The sequence below is a fragment of the Eschscholzia californica genome, unplaced genomic scaffold (genome assembly GCF_041429995.1).
Source record: "Eschscholzia californica isolate CP2 unplaced genomic scaffold, dmEscCali1.0.p SCAF_2, whole genome shotgun sequence".
NCBI lineage: Eukaryota > Viridiplantae > Streptophyta > Magnoliopsida > Ranunculales > Papaveraceae > Eschscholzia > Eschscholzia californica.
In genome coordinates this window covers 55371536-55393691 of record NW_028238309.1, presented here as the reverse complement: position 1 = coordinate 55393691, position 22156 = coordinate 55371536, and the positions used below count along the sequence as shown (strand labels likewise).

The 22156-nt window shown below is 36.4% G+C and overlaps 2 protein-coding genes across 4 annotated transcripts; both read left to right on the top strand.

The window, feature by feature from the left end:
- The first annotated feature begins 1163 nt into the window (after nt 1-1163).
- Nucleotides 1164-14394, top strand: LOC147559196 (uncharacterized). 3 transcript variants are annotated; one of them, XM_086661027.1, is made up of 10 exons: nt 1164-3993; nt 4920-5049; nt 5197-5285; nt 5729-5967; nt 6160-6246; nt 7109-7208; nt 12176-12380; nt 12536-13294; nt 13400-13881; nt 14009-14394. In XM_086661027.1, the coding sequence occupies exons 1-8, from the start codon at nt 1804-1806 to the stop codon at nt 12994-12996; spliced, it is 3501 nt and encodes a 1166-aa protein (XP_086517153.1). In that variant the 5' UTR covers nt 1164-1803; the 3' UTR covers nt 12997-13294; nt 13400-13881; nt 14009-14394. The 3 variants fall into 3 exon arrangements, with proteins under 3 accessions (XP_086517153.1, XP_086517154.1, XP_086517155.1); XM_086661028.1 differs by having other exon boundaries at nt 1167-3993; nt 12539-13294; XM_086661029.1 differs by having other exon boundaries at nt 1203-3993; nt 12520-13294.
- A 470-nt stretch (nt 14395-14864) lies between these two features.
- LOC147559195 (small ribosomal subunit protein uS13z/uS13y/uS13x) lies at nt 14865-17384 on the top strand. The gene is made up of 4 exons (XM_086661026.1): nt 14865-15223; nt 15318-15478; nt 15957-16145; nt 17028-17384. Exons 1-4 carry the CDS (start codon nt 15221-15223, stop codon nt 17131-17133), a joined length of 459 nt encoding a protein of 152 aa, XP_086517152.1. The 5' UTR covers nt 14865-15220; the 3' UTR covers nt 17134-17384.
- Nucleotides 17385-22156: the final 4772 nt, after the last annotated feature.

The window sequence follows — 22156 nt, the reverse complement described above, 5'->3', positions numbered from 1 at the left end:
GGTTCTGAAATTGCAATGCACAGATCATGAATAGTTTAGATGACTTGTTGAGCCTAGTTCAGGGTAAAGGAGAGACTTTGAATAACTAGTGTTCAGAGGTAAGATGGTGCAGGTCTCACCTTAATGAGGATATAGACAGATCTGCTCTAGAAAAAGGAGCGTTGAATACTCTTCTCGTCCTGGAAATAGCTATAAAAAGTCACACCTTTGTTGAGTTGATAACTAGAACAAAGGACATGAAACGACTTCTAGCTTGTGGGCCGTTGGTCCTCCTAATTCTGACGAGCTTGTTCATGTCTGAGTCCAAGTTACGATGAATTTTAGGAGCATCTGGCTCAAACGAATTTTGCCTATAAAATGATGAGGCTTAATTAAGACCAGAAACAAGTTTCCCATGAAAGAAACAACAATCAAGCTCGCTATGCTCTGTACCTTCCTGAAAGACAGGATTGACATGAATGTAAAAGACTGCTTGATTGTCACAAAAACCTTAAAAGGTTCTGAAATTGCAATGCACATATCATGAATAGTTTACATGACTTGTTGAGCCTAGTTCAGGGTAAAGGAGAGACTTTGAATAACTAGTGTTCAGAGGTAAGATGGTGCAGGTCTCTCACCTTAATGAGGATATAGACAGATCTGCTCTAGAAAAAGGAGCGTTGATTACTCTTTTCGTCCTGGAAATAGCTATAAAAAATCACACCTTTGTTGAGTTGATAACTAGAACAAAAATTAAAGAAGAAACACAAGCCCCAAACAGACCTTGATGGAAACCTCTCTGGAGAAGAAGTCAAAAATATAACAAGCGTCCAAAAGTGGACAACAAAGATAGATAAAAGAATAGGAGACCAAAAGACAAAGAGTATACTCCCTTGAGTACATGAAGTGAAGAAATCATGCAGATTTTGCTCAAGCAGAATGTTGTGCAACTTCCAAGATTGAATCCTAACAGATGAGCTAGGGAGCTGCGAGATGCATTTGTCTGCTGCAGCTTTCATAAGAAATACAGTCAAAGAACCGAAAATTGCATACATCTTGTAGATCTGACTGGAAGTAACAATATCAGATGACGAAGCACAAACTAAAACGAGATTACAAGATTAAATTTCCCCCCTACTTAGATATATATTGAAAGATAAAGAGAAAATTAGGTAAAAATAAACACCAAGAGATTATGATGTAGTCAAATTCAAGTTGTTTACAGATGCAACCTATTCTAAGGATTTGAGAAGAAATACTAACATGCAAGTAATGCGTAATCTGCTTTCCTCATGTCGCCGCGTGAAATTAATTAATTAGAGGGAAAAACATACTTCTACCGCGGTTGTCAACAATATAGAATAAGAGAGAGAAACGTATTCCCAAACTCTCATAGATTCCCTTTCTCTCCAAAATCTCCCCATCAAACTCCCAACAAACAAAATCCCCCAATAACTCATTCCGAATCAAATCAATTTCCGCCCAAATCAAAAGTTTCAATCTTGGAAAAATCTCGTCGGAGAAGAAGACTGATTGTTTGTTTGATTGTAATATTATCTCAATTTTGTAAAGGTAAGTATCTCACAATCATCATCATTTCTCAAGATTCGTATCGAACTTGTTTCGATTCATTTTGTAAGAATACCTCTTATCAATATCTTGAATGAGTTTTATGTAGATCTAGCTTTTGTTCTCGGATTACAGAAAGTTGATAATTTTGGCGGATTGTGGTAGAGTTCTTTGTTTTTATTCATTTTCAGGTGATTTTGAGGAGATTAGGGGAGTTGGATTTTTTAAAAACTAGAGTTTTGTTTGTTCTTGGAAATGAAAGAGGGATTGAGATTTGATATGTCTTCTGGGAGATTGGAGAAAGATTCAATCTCTCTGGGTTGTTCAGTTGTTAGGAAAAATGTGGATAAGAATGAGAAAGAGAAGAAGAATAAGAAGACGAAGAAGAGACCTAGGTTAATACTGAGTGATTCTGGATCTGATAATGATTTTTTTATTTCTCCTCGAAAAAATGTTAATTCTGGAAGTAATCAAGTTCAAGTTGGTAGTAATAATGGATGTGTTGTTAAAAATAATAGTGTATATTCTTGTAATGATACAATAAAGATTGAAGTTGATAGGAAGAGGATTAAACCTGAACTTGTTAAGTATAGGAAAGATGGTGAATTTTCTAGGAATAAAGTTGCAGAAGCTGGGAATAATGGAAACAGTAGAATGGATGTTTTTGAATATAACGAAGATGACTTAGTTGATGATAGAAAGATGAAGAAGAAGGTTGTCCTGGATGACTACAACAATGAGGGTGGAGGTTTGATGAGAAGGTATGGGGCTCCGGGATCGAAATCTGAACAATGTGGCAAGTGGAGGGAATTCAAAACCGAGTCAAGTAGAGATGTGGTTGAGACCAGTAACCGTTCTAAATTTTACAGATATAGTGATTCTTATCCTAAAAATGACATTGGAGGTGATTATTTGGACAGGAAAAGATTGAAGGTTAGTAAAGATGATAGTTTTCGTCAAGTTAGCAAAGGGAAAGAGTATGAGTTGCCTTCTGGTGAACCTGTTCGAATCCGAGGTAAAAATGGTGTTTTGAAGCTAACTATCAAAAAAACTAAGAAGGTGGATGAGCCTGACAGAAATTATGAACATGCAGAAGAAAGTAGAAAGGTGTATAGGTCTTCTGTCACTACTAAAGGAGAGCTTCATCCTTCAATTTATAAAGATAAGATTCTTCAGAACGCCCATTCAGTTGGAGTGACTGAGAAGAATCAAATGAATCTCGAGAAATATTCGTTGACTAAAAAGAAGAAAACCCATAACGTAAGAACAGAGGACTGCCAGAAATTTGTGGTTCGGGGTTCAACAAGTTCAAAAACTTGTAGTTCCAACAAAAATGGAAAGGATATAGGAAATTCAAATTTGGCATCTGAATTCTACCCGTCTACTAGACGAAAAGTAGGAGAAGTGAGGCGTGGTACTGGCACACAGAAGCAATTAATACGGGAGCGAATTAGGAGGATGCTTGAAAAAGCAGGATGGAAAATTGAGTTTAGGCCCAGGAAAAACAGAAACTATCAGGACGCAGTGTATACCAATCCCTCAGGAACAGAGTATTGGTCAATCCTCAATGCTTATTATGCGCTTAAAAAGGAACACGAAGCTGTGGGTAGAGATGATGAGAATACTGGTGCAAGTCCTTCTTTTACACCCTTATCTGAGGAGGTTCTTAGTCTGTTAACAAGACAAACAACCAAGAAAATTGAGAGAGAAGAGAGAATGATGAACAGGGTACATGAAGGAAGTACCAGTGATAAGGAAAGCGTCAGAAAAAACTCAGTGAATGATATGAGAAGAAATGAAAATGGTTTTCTCAGTCAAAATACGAAATTTGTTGGTAAAAGTCAGAAATATATACATCCTTCAGATGCAAAGGGCTATGGCTATCGTGTTAAGAAGCCATCCTGTGCACCCGATGGTCATCTGGTACAAGGAAAAAAAAGTAAAAAGCAAAATAGATGTTCTTTGTTAGTGCGTACCTCTAAAAAAGGAGTGAATGCTGATGGCAATGATTTTGTCCCGTCTATTAGGCGTTTAACTATTCTTTCCTGGCTGATAGATTTGGGTATTGTGTCTGTGGGTGAGAAAGTGAAGTATATGAACAAGAGGCGTACACATACGCTGCTACGGGGTTGGATTGCAAGGGATGGTGTTCATTGTGGTTGCTGTAGTAAAATCCTCACAGTTTCAAAGTTTGAGATTCATGCCGGAAGCAAATCGCGTCAGTCATACCAGAACATATGTGTACAATCTGGAGATTCCCTCTTGCAGTGCCAGTTAGATGCTTGGGATGGGCAGGACGAATCTAAACGCAGTGGGTTTTGTCTCGTAGATGTATATGGTGATGATCCGAATGATGATACATGTGGAATATGTGCAGATGGTGGGGATTTGATCTGTTGTGATGGTTGCCCTTCAACATTTCATCAGAGTTGCTTATGTATGAAGGTATGAAAAAAGTCACTCTATACAGACCATCTTGTTACAAATAATACTGAGTCATGTAGCCGAGTGCTCCACTCGAAACCACTTAAATGACACATAAGTAAGGGTTAGAAATTATATTACTATAGCAACTAATAATTCCCTGTTTTATTGTTAAGTAATTTCTTTGTTAGTTATTTTTGGATTTTCTAAATGGAGTAACTTAGAATTACGAAACTCACTATTTTACTGGAGTTCTATTCCATTAGGAGAACTTTATTTTTGTCCAACAGCCTTATATATGGGTGTCTCTTCTATGTTGTTATTCATTCATTAATCATTAGAAAACTAATTTGGTTGCTTACTTGCTTATTATTTATCTTCTTTGTGCTTTTTAGTTGTTAGTCATTATTAGTTGTATAATCTAATTAGTAGTTTTTAAAGCTTCAATATGTGCTATATTTAGTAGGTACACAAGGTCCCATCTGAATTTTACTAAATTTGATACAAAATCTGCAAGGGGCATGCTGGGAAATAGCCACTCTCCTGCCACGGATAAAAGACAGGCCCCCTTCCACATTAAGTGGTCCAATTGTAAAATGGTTTTAACTGCGTGATAGAAATGATATATGTCCATCTGAAGCATAAGCTTATCACTATTTACATTATACACACCAAAAAATTTCGATGACGTTAGGAAATTCTTTGCCATGAGCAATGCAAACTCTCCATGTGATAGACAACTCTTCACAATTACTAAATCGGATTGTGATTTACTCTTATCATGTCTAGTCCCAGCACAATAACTACCTTTTGTTTACTTAAGTTGAGGCGGTTGTACTTATTGATACTGGTCTCTGCTGTTATTGATCTGTCGTAGCACCTGTTGACTAACCTTACTACTTTCTGTCCACTTCATCAGAGGAGTTCATATTTTCCCTTTACTGTAGGTGCTTCCTCCAGGTGATTGGCACTGTCCAAATTGCTCATGCAAATTCTGTGGGTTAACGGGCACGAATTTCCAAGGGGATGATCATGTGGACTCAGAACTACTCACATGCAGTTCGTGTGAGGAAAAATGTATTTATTCTTGTCCACTTTATTCTCATTCTTAATTTAGTTTTGTGCTTTATTTTGAGATTTTCTTTTCAATTCCTTTCTTGCGATGGTCTGTTGTTGCTTGTTGGAATGAAATCTGAAGCCTGTAAACTTAATTCTATATTGCAGATCACCCATTCTGCATTCAGCAAACTAATAATGCAGTTGTTGATTACAAAAACTCAAGCACTACTTTTTGTAGCCATCAATGCGGAGAGGTATCACTTCTAGTTCCATTTCTTTAGTGATATTATGTTTTAATCCAACAATATAGCTTAAAAATGCACGTAGTGTAATTGTGTTAGGTTGCTATGCTTCATAGTTTGATTTTGTTCCTTGCATTCCTTGACATATATTCGGGGATTTAGACTTATAGAGCCCTATTCTTTGTGACATACCTTTCTTTAGAGCACAATTTTTACCCTCATAATGATTTATTTTTATACAAGTAAAAACTCTAGTCAATTCCTTCAATTTATTGTCAGGGGTTTTAATTGTGCTGTCATGACTGAGGATCTGACTCTATGAAGCAGATACAAGCTTGCCTTATTCATATTTGAAATGAACTTATTTTTCATATTTGCAAACACATCACACATGCATGTAGGGACACGCACACGTTACTATTTCGAATGTGACTTTTAGATTTGTTGGTTTTCAGCTGTTTGAGAAGTTACAGAAGCTTCTCTGGGTTAAGCATGAACTGAAAGCGGGATTCTCTTGGACTCTGATTCGACGATGTGATTTAGACTCAGATACATCTTTTCCTGGATTACCTATAAAGGCCGAGTGTAATTCAAAGCTAGCTGTTGCTCTGACTGTTATGGATGAGTGTTTTTTTCCCATCGTTGACCGTAGGAGTGGGGTCAGGTTGATTGATAATGTGATATATAGTTGCGGGTAAGTGTTTATTTATGCAGCTTAAAGTTTAAATCATTAATCAAAGCTGAACTGAGACTAATGTCGTGTTTCTCGAATCGTTTAATTATAAACTGTTTTGTGCTTGCTTTATAAAGTAAACTTCAATAAATAACAAAATAAGCGAATCTTTATTATTAATCCTGCCGTTTCTTTTTTTCTATCGTCTTGCAGATCAAACTTTAATAGGTTGAATTTTACTGGCTTTTACACTGCTGTCTTAGAGAGGGGTGATGAAATCATCTCTGCAGCATCCATCCGGTATACTTTCGCTTAAATTCATGAACCTGGTCGCTGTCATTAATTCTTTCTTCTGCGGTATTCTAATGTTATCAATACTTTCTAAATACTTGTAACTGACAAGTAAACAACTACACTGATGATCATGAATGTCCACTGGAGTCCAGAACTATTAGTTTAGCTTTTCCATAACGTATCTGCTAGTTCCCAGTTTGTAAGGTTCTTTTCGTATTCCTAACTAGTAGTCTACTAGAAGTAGTTAACTTATGTAAACTTGTTTGCATGATCTGATTCTCCTTGGTAGTTAAAGGCCTCCAAGTATTTACTCTCATCTTCAGTTCGGATCTAGATATTTAACATTTTTTACACTAGTTATTGATGTAATCCACCCATTTTTTAAGGCAGACCCTTAAAATAGAATTGGCCCATTAGCTTGCTTGGAAGCTTCCGAGAAACAGTTATTTCTAGTATTGTTACTTTTCTGTATTTTATTTATTTTGGTAAGAATTGCTTGTCTGTTAAGTTTCATGATTAGTTTAGGGTGTTTCCTTAAAGAATGGAGTTCTATTTAAATAAAACTAGTTTGACAAGTTTTTGATTAGATTATGTTCCTGTTATTTATTCTAAAGGGAGAAAGGTACTCCTTTCCCTATTTTAACACAAGCTGGCTGGATTCTTTAAGCAGCCAAGGATGATGTTTATTATTTGAAGTTTGTGAATAGAAGTAGTTCAGTGAAGTACCTGTCTGAAGTATTACTTCTAGTTGAACTGTTACTTGTTTGTTAAAGTGTAAACCTCTGTATAAGCTTTCACATATATGTCTGCATCATTTCTTGTATCTGGCTGGCATACTAACTCTCATATTCATGGGCTGTTGATATAGGATCCATGGGACCAGATTAGCGGAAATGCCATTCATCGGGACCCGCCATATTTATAGGCGGCAAGGGATGTGTCGTCGGCTCCTTAATGCAATTGAATCAGTATGTCTCGAAAACCCATATTTGGATACAAATCCCATCACGTTATTTCTGCTATTTCTAATAAGCTCTAACTTGCTTTAGTCGTAATTCCTTTTACACAACTTGCCATGAACATCTGAGTGATCTGATAAATGTGGTCTTCAGTATGAGTACATTCGTGGATTCAAGGGATTACCTCTAGTAGTAATAGTGTGTCTGTTATTGCGTTATTATTCTCGTGTCTCATTGCAAGTTATTATAAATATACACAAATCATGTAGAAAGAAAAAGAAATAGAGAAGTCGGGAGTTTGAAATGAGAATACTTCTAATCTGATTTTTATTCATGTTCTGAACACACACAATTATATATATATATATATATATATATGTATATATATATATATATATATATATATACATGAAAAAGACTTCCACTAAACCACTAATAGATAATAACTAAAAAATAACTACGTAACGAACTGCCTTTCCACACTCCCCCTTGCTGGGGGTGTAAATGTTCTTCATTCCTAGCTTGCCTAAAAGTGAATCAAACAATGGTCTAGGAGCCCACTTAGTGAAGATGTCAGGCAACTTTTTGCTTAGTAGGAATATATGTCACACATATAATCTTCTCTACTTCTACTTAATGAAATGTCTATCTACCTCCGCATGCTTGGTTCGGTCATGATGAGCGTGACTGTGAGAAATACTAACAGTTGCCTTGTTATCGCAATGACTTCATAGGTCATTGTTTTGAAACTTTCAATTCTTCTAGCAACCTATTTATCAACAACAATTTGCAAGTACCGTGACATATAATCCTGAATTTAGCCTCTGTACTACGACATGATACAACAAATTGTTTTTACTCCTTCAAGTAACTAGATTTCCCCAAAGATAGGTGCAATATCTAGTTGTTGATCTCCTATCTTCCACAAATCGTGCCCAATTTGCATATGTGAAGCCCTCTTCATCTCTGTTATTAGATTTTCCAAAACATAAACCTTTACCTGGAGAGGACTTCAGGTATCGTAGGATTCCGTATGATGCTTGTAGATGTTCTTTGCACGGAGAGTGCCTATATTGACTTACTCGACTGACTACTGCAAATGCTATGTCGGGTCGTGTATGGGATAAATATAAGCCGTGATGCTAGGGCATCCTAAAAAGTTGTCGGGGAATAAAGACTTTGGTCAACTAGATTTGACTTAGGGGCATATTCATATTGAGTCCAATTTTTTTTTTTTTTTTTGTAATATTTGCCCGATAATCTTCATCTCCTTCTTTCTTCCCCTCTATATATCTTTGGCCGTTGGTAGTTACAGAGTTACAGGGCTTATTTAGATCTATACAGAGCTCCCAAAAGTTACTTTTCAGTTGTTCTATTTAAACAACAATTTGGTATTTGGAGATAATTTGGGGATCTAAACAATTTTTTGTAGGGAGCAAAAACAAAATTAGAAAGTCAAGCCCTAAACGTCTGAGTGTTCTTAACTTGCCGGAAATAATGGCCGGCGCCTCTTATCTTTGTCGTTTCCCACTTATTTCCCTTCGTTTGAACCAAACGAAGGAAGAACCTCCATCTGAACTAGAAGAAGGGAAAACCTCCTTCGTCTGGTTCAGACGAAAGGGAAGTTCAGAGGAAGGGAATGACTGTCCCTTCGTCTGGATCTGGAAACTAGACGAAGGGCCTCCCTTCCTCTGGTTTTCAGATCCAGAAAGTAGAAAGAGGAGGTTAGAGAGAATGAAGGGGGGAGAGGGAAAGAGAAGGAGAAGAAAAGAGGGAAAGAAAAGGAAAGAGTGGGAGGGGAGAAGGAGGAAAGGATATGGGCAGTCGCCGGAAAAGGTGACTGGAGATGGTGTTCGGAGATTGGTGATCAGAGATGATTATCAGGGATGAACCGATTCACTTGTAGGATTTAGGAGGTTCTTGTTGTATCTGATAGATAATAAGGCCCCTTTTTGTAACTGTTAAGTATTTTGGAATAGATTTAAAAAATATCTCTAAATAACAAAAGTACAGCTCTCTAAATAGCCAGCTCTGTAAATGGCTTCTTCTTGCTCGGCAAATACGTGTGGCCCTATCTTTCTCTCTCCTGTTGATTCTCTCTGTCTCTCTCTCTCGGTTTTCTCTTTCACTGTGTGCAACCAAATATTTACAATGGTAACAACGAGACTCAGGATAAGACTTCAAAATATACTTTAGGGGGTTCAAAACTTTAGGACTCCAGATGGGAGTTGATTGAAAAGATAGGCTATAGTCAGAACTCAGAACAACCTCACTCCAAAATGTAGATGGAAAACGAATGGTAAAAAGTAATGCAGACAGAACTTAAGATGACGGGTTTTTCTCTCTGAAATATCATTTTGTTAAGGTGTATAAACACAAGAACTTTGAAGAACAATCCCATTTTCCTTAAGGTGATTACCAAGAATGGAATTGGAGTGTTGTTGGCCTGGCCATTATCTGTTCGAAATATTTTGATTTTTGTTTGAACTTGATTTTTAACCATATGATGGGATGGCTGAAAGATAGAAGTTGCATCTAGTATTTCCTCTAAAAGGTAGACCCAACAAACCCGAGAATGATCACCAATGAAGGTGATGAAACACTTCGGTCCAGTAACATTGTTTATCTATAAAGGACCCCCTCTATGCCACTGTGTATTAGAGAAAAAGGAGTGGATGCCTTGTAAGGTTGACTTGGATATGTCTCACGAGCCTGTTTTTCCAAATACAGTTTTCACAAGATAATAATCTGACATCTTTATTACAAAACTTTGAAGGAAACAAATTATTTTAAATATGCAAAGCTTGGATAACCTAATCTATTGTCCCATAACATTACGTCACTTGAAACTGAAGTTGATTCACTAGTTGATGTCAGAGCTTTTGTCTCCAGTATGGAATCATCAATGAAGTTTAGCCCCTCGCGTGACTTAGCATTGCTAATTATCTTCCTCGAAAGTAAATCCTGAAACTCACATGAAAGTACAAAGAACTTAGCCACACAGTTCAAATCCGGAGTAGTGACCTATGGGTTAAAAAATGTAAACAAGTAACTTTCGGGTGTGGAGTTTGGAAAGACATCATAGCCAATCTGAAAGTATACCACACCATTACAAAATGGGCTCTGGGCACTTGGATTGGCTCGAACACCCTAAGAGCCAGCTTCCCTGATGTTTTCAGATTGGCTATGAGGCCAAAAGCTACTGTGGCAGAGATGTTCAACAATTCCAGTAATACTTGGGATATAATTATCAGGAGAAATCTAAATGACCGGGAGATGCAGCAATACGTTCAGCTGTTGCAAATCCTCCAAGATGCGAAATTCTCGGATGATCCGGACTCTCGAGTATGGTCTAATGCGGAGAATGAGCCCCTCTCAGTTTCAAATTGTTATAAAAGGTTGGATAGAGACGGCATCCTGCTTGAGCCTTGTGTTTCTAAGTCAGCATGGATTAAGGCCCTACCACCGAGGGTAGGTTTCTTTGTGTGGGCTACTCTAGTTCGCAGAGTACCCACAGTGGATGCCCTAAAAAGGAGGGGATTTCAAATCCCAAATAGATGCATTCTATGCAAGGAAGATGAAGAATCGATTGACCATCTGTTCCTCCATTGTAGGGTGGCGGCCAGTATTTGGAACTACTTTGTCAAATTACTGGCAATTCATTGGTGTCCCCCTGATGCCATTAACAATATGCTTACTCAGTGGGACGGACTGTTCGAGAGGAAACATAGAAGGGAGGTGTGGCAACTAGTCCCAGCCGCGATCATTTGGAGTATATGGACCGATAGGAATAATAAAGTCTTCAAGGAAAAGAACCTAAACTCGATCGTTGACATTGAAGATGTTAAGGGTGTTATCTACTCATGGGTTAGGAGAATTGATAAGTTTAAGAATGTATCCTATCTAGATGTGGTAGTTAATTGGGAGGCTTGGATATCGTGAGATATCTGCTCTAAGCCACCCACCCCCTTGTACATAGTTTTTTTCTCCTTAATATATTCATTCTAAGTTTCAAAAAAAAAAAAACTTGCTAACATATACTAAATTGCAAGTTACGTTTGAACATGAAGAACTGAACTCAAGATAATATTTGCAAGTTCAATTGTGCCTTTTCCAGCTACAAATAAAGGAGATCCCTCTGCAATTCTGGTTTTGTAATTACCTGGACAAGGTTTATATGTAGAAAACCAAGTATGGCATACTGTCATTTGATTCAAATGTAGCGCTTAAGGCTATGATGTAATCACCTTTTTGGGCAGTGGAACAATTACGAGCAGCATCCGTAGTTTCTTTATTTGTATCTCTGATGAGTGTTTGAAGTTGCTCTCTTGTAAAGGCCCCAGATTCATCTTCAGAATCAACTAGGATGCCGTTTCCATGTTCTTGTTTACGTAGTCTCCAATTTGCAAGTTTCCCATGCAATTTCCAGCATGTGTCCTTGGTGCGATAGGGACGTTGGCAATTATCACACCAGGGCTTACCGTTCTTCTGGCTCCCAAGCTGTTCACGAGCTTTAATAATCGGCGCTTAGGCCGGCTTAGATGTCGAGAACTCACTAACTTCCCCCAAACGATCAACTAGAGGCTCGCCATCTAGTCGTTTTGGGGCTCGACTAAGTCGGCGCCTAGGTAGCCGACTCGACCCAAGTTTCCACCCATCATAAAGAAATGGTCTGGTCTGCGTGCTTGTTCATAGTAAAGGCGTAAATTTCCTGTTAATTTTTGTAGCTCTCACTAGTTTTCACTGCGCTGTCACCATTTTCTGCCATTGTTTGCTTTCCTTTCCTTATAACATTCTCACAACAACACGACAAAATGTTACTTTCTTTCTGAAGTTTCTTCTGGGTTAAGGGAACTATGGCTGTGATGAGCAGTTTCTGGAATTATCTACTTTTCACCGGTTTTCATTGTCCACGTTGAAGAGAATCGAGTGGTACCCTTTTTTTTTATGAATAACTTGATCTAAATCTATTTCAGGCACTCTGCTCTCTCAAGGTTGAGAAACTCATTATACCTGCAATTTCTGAGCTTATGCACGCATGGACTACTGTGTTTGGTTTCAAGCCTCTCAAGGAACTAGACAAGGAAGAAATGAGGTCCTTGAATATGTTAATGTTTCCTGGTACTGATCTGCTGCAGAAATGGCTAAAGAATCCTGAAGAGAATGTAACCAGCAATCCAGGTAATATCATAGATTAAATTTGTCAAAAATACACATAGTGTTGTAGCCAATTTAATTCAAAGTTGGCTACACCGCTACAGTATGCATATTTTTTTTTTCTCTTGACTGTTGACCCCTTTTTCATTTCTCATTGTTTCAGTTTTACCTTGTTTCAGTAGTAATGGAAACTGTTCAACCTGAAAGCAATGAGCACTTCACCTCTGAGGAGAGAGAAAAATCTAAATTAAATTCTTCTCTTACGCCTGGCGAGAAGGCCTCCTATAAGTCTCTTGAGCATGAAAGTAAGAAAAACGATGAAGTTGTTTCTAGAAAAACTGAGTTTGAAGCCTCTAATGGTTCGGCGAGCAATTCTTTCGGCAGTACAGGTATTCCTTTAAGTCATTATAAAAGCTTATCGAACGGGTGTGAAGAAACTGCATGTAGCTCTCAACCAGAGGACAAATCCTGCGAGTCTGCTCCTGATACAAATGACCTCTGCTCTATTGTTACTTATCATGATAAACTAGAGGTAAAAAATAAAGTCAATTTGGAGATCGTTGAGCCTAATCCTCAGGTTGCTACGGAAGATGCCTCAACTGATGTTCACGAAGTAAAAACTGCAGTTAATGGAGTTTAACTTTCCCCGATATACCAGACTACCAGAGGATTTTAGTGTTATCTGTGATTTGATTCTTTTCCCAGGCGAAAATATTCTTCCTGAGTGAATGATATTTGCGAGGTTGAAGGTATTGTTGTTGAAATTCAACCAAGTTGTCAGGTTAGAATGGAGAGTAATAACTTCTGCACTTCAGAATTGACATTTGGGTTGCCAAATTAGATCTGGTGTTAGGTGTGTTCTTCCCCATGAAAGCGAATGTTTAGAGACTTGTGTTGTAATGAAGAGCCTTCACATATCTTATAGAAGTGCTCTTGAGGTAACTACTTCTAAATCTGAGTAACCCTTCAGTTTTCGTGCAATGTAACAGGTTGCTTCTGTTTCACTCGTCTTTTCTTCTGCTGAGTTAAATCCTGACCTGCAGGTAAAATTCATGTCCTCGATTCTTTTCCATATGAAGATTTGTAGGTGGTGGAAACAACCACCTGTGAATAAAGGGAAATAATGAAGCAGTACAAACATTCAGATTTTTGTTGATATGCTTGTACCTTCAAGCTTGCCTATGACAGAGAAGAAAGGGCAAGTATTTGGTTAGGCTGTTGCTTAAACCTGACATTATTTACTCAGGCTTGTATCATATCTCAGTGAGTGACTTAGGTTTCAGAATTCACAGGGAAGAAAGAGAAGAGCTAAAATATGTTAGGTGAGTTGGGTTATTTCTCATTGTTTTTGTTCATGAGATTGCCTTCTCATAGCACGGAAGGTCCTTTTCATACAAATTGGATTCTCTCGGCCCCATGCCCCAGAATGCCAACGCTGATGGTTGAAAGTTGAAACCTCGTTGAAGGGTCTAAACGACGAGTTTTTATCACAACTTTACATCTCAGTGCATGTATAATCTCAGAGGTAAGTAAGACGTCAAGTGGTTTGTTTTATGTAATGGCTTGGCCTCGCTTGTTTATCACTAAATGTGTCTTATGGCCTTGAATATATGACTTTCTAATTAACGGAGTTATATATATTTTATTTGCAGGAACATACTTAATGAACACAAGACTGAAAAGTTTCTCATACAACAATGTGGAAGAAGCGGCGTCTCATCATAATACCCACATATTTCATGATGCAATCAAGCTTTGTGCTGGCCTCCAAATGCAAGGTTCTGCATATCAAACTAGATAGAAGGGCTTTCAAAAAAAAAAAACAGATAGAAGTGATGGTGGCATAAAAAGGTGTCCATGTTTAGTGGTTTTCTGTCACCTAAGAAACATACATTTTGCATGAATTGAATTCCTTGTACTTCGATTCAAGTTTTGATAGTTAATTTTATGATACCAAATTTGGTGGATATGAAAACAAACACATTTAGAGGACTTCTTAAAATTCAGTTATTTCAACTACATCAAATGATCTTTCAAATTGGTCTAGACTCTCTGAATTTTATGATACCACATTTGATATCATGAAACAAACACATTTGCAGGACCTTTAGTTTAACTCCAAATTTTGCCTTTACAAGTATTTGTACATCGTTTCTTGCTTAATTAAACGCTACTTCATCAGCATCATATTTCTCTCTCTACTGGCCGCCATCTTCCTCCCAGAAAACCAGTCAAATAAAACTTCTCAATTTTCTTTTTCAAATCTCTATGCACCTTCATTTTCATCTCCATCATCAGCTACTATCCTCTATTTATGAGGTCCTCAAGAAAATAGATCCAGTTCTTCGACAGAAGTGGTTTGACGAATGAGTTTTCTTTCCTTCGCTAGAACTTAGAGAGAGGAGGAGAAAAAGAGACACATTGCGGTGGTGGTTTTAGTGGTGGTGAGTGCGAGTTAGTCGCTACAAGGCATTGATACATCATGAAGATGTGATAAACACGATAACCGCCTAAGTTAAACCATTAATGAAAACGATCTAAAGCCTAACAACATGAAAGAAGTCTAAAGCCTATTTATACCAAGTCAAGTGAGATGTGAGTGTGTCAGGTGAAAATAGTAGGTGTACTTAAAATTTCCCAATTGTCAGCCCCAATATTATTATGGGTTTGTAACCCAATTGGAGAAACTGGCCCAGCCCATTGATCAAATGGCCCTGTAAACCCTCTAGGGTTTCTTTCTGATCTCATACGCTTTAAAACCATCGATATAGACGTACTGTACTCTCTTCCGCTCTTGCTCTTCAATTTTGTAGCTGCTCAGAGAGCTTTGAATAGAGAGAGAGAGAGAAAGAGAAACCCTAAAAATGGTTAGTTTACTTACTCCTTTATCTTTCAAGGAAGAACATTTTTCTCTGTAAATCTCTATCTTTGACTGAAATTTTATCTGTGATTATTTTGCAGTCTCTCGTTGCGAATGAAGATTTTCAACACATTCTTCGTGTTCTTAACACGAATGTTGATGGAAAACAGAAAATCATGTTTGCCCTAACCTCCATTAAGGGTATTGGGCGCCGTTTCGCTAACATCGTCTGCAAAAAGGCTGATGTAGACATGAACAAAAGGTAGTTCCTTTTTTTTCATCTTTGATCTTACTGTTTGACTACCTATTGTTTAGGGTTTTGTTACTAAAAACCAGTACTTAATTTCTAGTTCTTATTTTTTTTCTTTTAGGGTTTTTGATCTATAAGTTATGGTAAATTTACTTATATTTGCATTTGATTAAAGTTCTGAGGCATTTATACATGAATCTGTATTCATACGTTGTTTCATTTTCCATTAATCCATTTATGTTGAGAGAGAGAGAGAGATCGTGCCAACTCTGGTTATGAACTCGGACTAGCTTCAAGGTTACTCGAGGAGTTGCCATTTGCTACTGTTTTTTTTCTAGGTTATCACTGTTATAGTATCTGTAAACTGTCATTGTAGGATCAGTTGTTCAATTGTGGAATTCTGATTTTTTTATTTTTTTTATAATGTGTTTATTGGTTTCTTTAGCTATATATATAATTGACCCTAAGTTTTTCTAATTGGTTTCGGTAGAGCTGGTGAGCTTTCAGCAGCTGAGCTTGAGAACCTCATGGTGATTGTTGCAAATCCTCGTCAGTTCAAGATCCCAGACTGGTTTTTGAACAGAAAGAAGGATTACAAGGATGGTAGGTATTCTCAGGTTGTTTCCAATGCATTGGACATGAAGCTGAGGGATGATCTTGAAAGGCTGAAGAAGATCAGGTTTGTCCCGACTTCATTGTGTGATTGTGCTTGAATTTTGCTTTCCGTAACTTTTATTCTTATTATCATTTATGTGAACAGTTCAAAATTATATACCTTGTGCATATACTTGATTTACGGCAATCTAGGGTTTAGCTTCAGAGTGTGAATCCTAAGAAATTCCATCTCTCAATGCATGCCTATCTGGTTCTGAGTCTCTGTTTGTGAGCCTTTTTTTGTCTGACACTACTGACTGATCTTGTTAGTTAATTGGGTAATCATGGGTCTGAAGTTTGACTCTTTGGCTTTTGATTTCATGCCTTAGAGATGAATGCAGCACCCTATATCAAATCTCGACCTTCCACTATTATGGCTAATATTTTTCTTAATCTAGCTGAACAACTTGAAGGCCGTAACACTAAAATGTTACTGTCATATTCTTACGAACTACCTTTCAGTTTGCTTTGCATATTTACAGATCTGGTTACTAATTATGCATCTGATGACTTGAAATATGAAAAACCACTTTTTCTGGCTTTAACTTGCAAAAGCTTTTGCTCTAGTAAGAAATCCGTTTTTTATGTTAGCTTGTGTATTTCAAAGTAGGACAAGGAAATTGTCGGCTGAGGTTTGGGGCCTCTTTTAACTACTTATTGATATACAAATAGAAGAAATTGTGCTAAAGTTCTTTTACATGTTGGAGGAGCATGAGAATGACAATGGTTAGAGAAGCTTAACAGTTATCTGGAACCCTGAATTTAAATGCTTGCATTTCTCTGTTTTTTGTGTCTTTTTTCTTGTTTAAACTCCGACGAGACTAAGTTGGCACATGTTCTGAATTTTGTTGATGCTTAGTTTGACTTCGAATATCAGAATAACAATGTTATTTTTTTTTTATCTCAGGAACCACCGTGGTCTACGTCACTACTGGGGTCTTCGAGTCCGTGGACAACACACCAAGACTACTGGAAGAAGGGGAAAGACTGTTGGTGTGTCCAAGAAGCGATAAGTTTGGACTGTCATTTCTCTATGGAATCATATCATGGATGTTTTTTCGTTTTGGAAATTTTGTTTGGTTATGAGTTACTTTGAAGCATAGGACTGAAATCAAGTCTCAGATTGTTTGTTTAGGAATCTTGTCTTTGTTTTGATAACAACAAGCTTAATGTTGAGATGCTTTTATTTACATTTCTATTTATGGGTTTCAACTTTCAGTAGTCTTCATGAGTTAATATATTAGAAAGAACAGAGTTTTTTGCAGATTTTGGAAATGTTCGAGTCTTTCATATATATAGTCTTTGAGATGCAGATTTCCTTCCCGAAAAACATTAGGTGCCTTGGATCCTGATCCTGTTTATATTAGCTGATTTCCGTAACTTTGAATAATTTCATTTTAAAATGTCCAACTAGGTTGTGTTTTATAAAACACTTGAATACCACATGATAGTAGACTATTGTACATTTGTACTAACAATATGTTTTAGGATTGTGCGAACTAGTCTTGTCCCCAAATGCCAAATTGCTAGAGTTAATAGTGAAGCCTACTTTAGTTATTAGAATTGAACTTGTCTACTTGATCTTGTTAAAGCTGCAAGCTTTAGAAATCACAATCTTGTAGGTTATATATAGGTTATGGTCAATGAGAAAGTCTAGAAATGTGAGTTGAGATGGGTGAATCCCACTTCACTATATGCCGTAGAAATTCGTCTTCTCCCGAACGCTTGAATTTGTAATGCGTCGTTCGGTCTTCAACTGCACTGATCGAAATCAACCTAATGTCCCACTGTTTTTTCATAGTTATGCTTATTTCTTACGTAAGTGATGATTTTTATTTTTCGTTGTTTGAATCTGGCTCTTATTCGATCGGATCTAAATTCAGCCAATTGAATGTTCAACCCTAATCAACTACTCAAAATAATACTTTAGTTACATTTTATATTTATACTAGATATGACCCGTGCCTTCGGCACGGAATGCTTAATTGAGCACATTTTGTGTACAAGATGATTAAGATATTATTTAACATAATTTTGATACAAATGCCTTACGGAATCTACTTAACAATTGTCCTTCGTTAGTTGAAGTAATAATTTTTTGTGTACATAATAAGAATAATAACAATAACGCGAGAATTTTTTACATAAAAACTTGTTACAAAAAGATTTGAGAAGTCTCAAAAAGAAGTGTGTTGAAATAACTACAATAAAACTTCGTTATTGTAGTTGAACTAAAGAAATAAGATTGTTCAGGCAATAATACTCACTTTCTTGTTATAAGTACATGTTGAAATAGCTACATTTCATTAACCGTCGCTAAATACTGAAAACAGAAGGTCTACCAAATTTGTGACCGATTGGCCTTAGGACTTTAGTACATTACGACCGTATGCTTTATTATGTTTTGAGTCTAATGGAACTCGCAACTAATTAACTCTCACAATGATAAACTTATTCTGTTATGATTTACTTGCAATTGCAAAAAATAATAATACATCTCCTTGTTATCTATTTTACCAAAACAAATAAAGTATCTAATTTTTCAAAACAATAAAGCAGAAAAAAAAATAAACCAACCGATCCCGGATGACAACGTCAAAGAACAAAATTGGATGAAAAACATTGTCTCTATCTTATTGAATTAAAAGTGTAGAGAACTACTCCATATTAGTAGATGATAATAATCATTCATTTGTAGTTAATAAAGATAAGAAAACTACAACATGACAAATGAAAAAGTGAAATGGTGAAAAATATGAATCCGTTGAACAGACCTAAAGAAACAAAAGTTATTAAAAATACAAACTTTGGATAGAAGCGAGATAATGTAGCCATAAAATGATTAAAGTTCCAACAACAATCTCTAACACTACTGAAGTTCAGTTTATGTTCGGCCCAATAAGATAAAATGAATACAGGAAATTGGGCCGGAGGCCCAATTTCTTGTATTTTTTTGTCAAAAAGACAACAAATCTTTTTGATTAGCTAGGCCCCAAGTAAGCTATAAAATTAGGCTTGAAGGACATTTTTAAAGGCAACAACTTTTTAAGAGTCAAAAGTACCCTTCATTTAATTAGAAATACCTAGTAATAATCTAACTAATAAATCAGGAACTTGAGTTTTTCTCATGAAAGAACCGAGTTGGATTGTCGACGCCGATTAAAATTTCTGGGGTTTGAATCGATTTTGGCTATAAGATAGGTTGATGTTTTTAGGTTTTGGTGATTTAATCTATTTGCTTGTTGTTTGAAGAGGCTTTTAAGGGGTTTGATTTAGTTTTTGGTTCTAAATTCTAGAGAGAGAAAGTTTTATATACTTTCAATGGAAGGAGAATTTGATAGTGTTTCAAGGTATAATCCAACTTCTTCATTGCTTTATTTTCATTGAGTTATGAATGATGGATGACAATTTGTTAGTTTTGATGTTTATGTTCAAACTTATTTGTTGGATTTATATGGAAGTTGTGAAAGTATAGTTGATGCAAGCAATGTGTTTGATAAAATGCTTGAAAGAGATGTTGTTGCTTGGAATGCAACGTTAGTTGGTTATACAAGACGTAGGTTGGTTGAAATAGCTATAAAGTTGTTAGATGAAATGCTTGTAAGAAATATTTTTTTCTTGGACAATCATGATTGGTATTTATTTTCAAATTGAGAATTTCATGAAAGCTTTGGAAGTTTTTCGAAGAAAAGTAAAATGATGGTGCTAGAGCTTATAAAATGACTATTATGAATTTGTAGGGGTTTTAGCTAGTTTTTCGATACAACATTCTATTAGACGAAATATAATAATTTGTAACAAATTTCATGTTAAATCAATTCAAAAACTAATTTGCAAACCATTTGCATGGCATTGCAAGGTGTTTGCAAGGCTCTGCAAGGTGTTTGCAAGGCTCTGCAAGGTATTTGCAAAGCTTTGCAAGGCTCTGCAAGGTATTTGCAAAGCTTTGCAAGGCTCTGCAAGGTCTTCGCAAGGTTGTGCAAGGTATTTGCAAAAGTCATGCAAGGTGTTCGCAAGGCTCTGCAAAGTTTTTGCAAGGCTCTGCAAGGTGTTCGCAAGACTCTGCAATTTGTTTGCAAGGCTATCCAAGGTGTTTGCAAAAACCATGCAAGGTGTTTGCAAGGCTCTGCAAGGTGTTTGCAAGGCTTTGCAAGGCAGTGCAAAGTGTTTGCAAGGCAGTGCAAGGTGTTTGCAAGGTATTTTCTTAGACCAGGGTTAGGTTGGTCTTTTTACTGAAATTGAAAATTACATAATTGCCATCAGGGAGGTGAAGCCTAAAAAACTTTGATGAATCCTTTTTAACCAAAATCATAATTTCTTAGGGAGTTTTGGCCAAATTCCCCAAATGAATAATATAAATGAGTTTTTCTAACAGTTTTGCACAAAAGAACAAATTTGTGGAGTAAAATGTTTACGGTACATGCTAGCGTTGCACCGTTGGGTATTGTAACGGAGAGGGGGCTCTATGTAACATAGTGAATAACTATGAAATTCATATGATAAGGTTATTATACCAAGTCTCCGTTTCAGGATGAATTGGTTTATTTTTTCAACAAAAAAAGAGATGAATAGGTTCATTATGTATCAAACAGTTGGTCGTGAAAGAAGCATTTCACATGTGTTTTACACACGTAACATGTCATAATCATGAACGATATATATGTAGTTTGCTATGGTACGTGACAAAAGATATATATTGATACAACCTATATATATATATACACACACACACACACACACAAATCATATAAAATTTTTTAGAAATAATGAACTGTGTGTTAGTAATAAATTATATAGACTTCATATAAACTTCAAAGGATTGTGGCGAGATTATACAAAGGACAAAGTGATGAAAACTTGTCTAAACAAATAAAAAATAAAAAATCAAAATTGATACTACTCAAAATAATGAAGAAAATAAACATATTAGTAATCAAAATAAATGTACATAACCATCACCAAAACGAACTTCAACCATCCTAGCTAGCTCAAGATGTAATGTGTTTCACCGTTGAATGACCGATGACGTCTAATCTACCAAATTGTCATTCAACTTGCTTCTAAGCTGCAGTGAAAAAAGAGCCAATGTTTCACACAACTTTCAACTGAGGTGCAATACATTAATATGAAACTCAATATTCGTGTTGATGAAATAAATATTTGGAATATACCACGGTCCTTCACAATTACTTATAGACAATTTGTAATCTTTCTTCTTTATAAACATTGGTAATGACTTATAGTTCCCAATACCCACTATTTTCTCTTGTCGCCCACACAATCCAAATGAAAGGTTCATTGATTTAGTTATCTTCAAAGTAGATTTCAATGCATTTCCTAACGAAGTTTTCAAGAACAGTGCCCAGATCTAAATCTTCTTGCAACAAAATCAAGCGTTGTCTAGTTTACCCAACTGAACTTTGAATTCAAGAAATTACAAGCAAGTGTAAGCTCAGAAACCGATTGTTTCTTCCCATTATTAGAAAGGTCTTCACTGGAAAAAATTGAAAGTTCATCTAGCGTTGAATGACCTATTAACGAAAACAATAATATAAGAGAAATACCCAGATCCTCATATCTAAAACTGAAAAAGGATGCATTGTTTTAAAACTAATTTGATTGGTGATAAATCAAAATGCTTTCTGATATTAGAAACAATTTTTCTTTTGAAAGTTGACTACCAGGGTAAATCCGAGTAAGATTTCAAATAAAATTACAATGGATATGCTTTCGACTGAATGATTCCTTAGTATTTGCTACTACTTTCTAGCAAATGGGATCTGTTCCAACTACCATAGCTGCAAAGAACGTTAAAGATGAATCTACCATTAGAAACAATTACCAACCAAAATAACAATCACTTAGCGTTACTTCGGGAAAGTCGAGCCGACAAATTTTAGCAATAAAGTCGAAGCCTCTTTTGTTCATGGAACAACAATAGTAATACTGGATCTGAGCATAGAACGATCTGATGTTTGGGACACATTACATGGAGAGCAAAACAAATTGACAAGTCCAAAGGCTCAAGGATAGGAA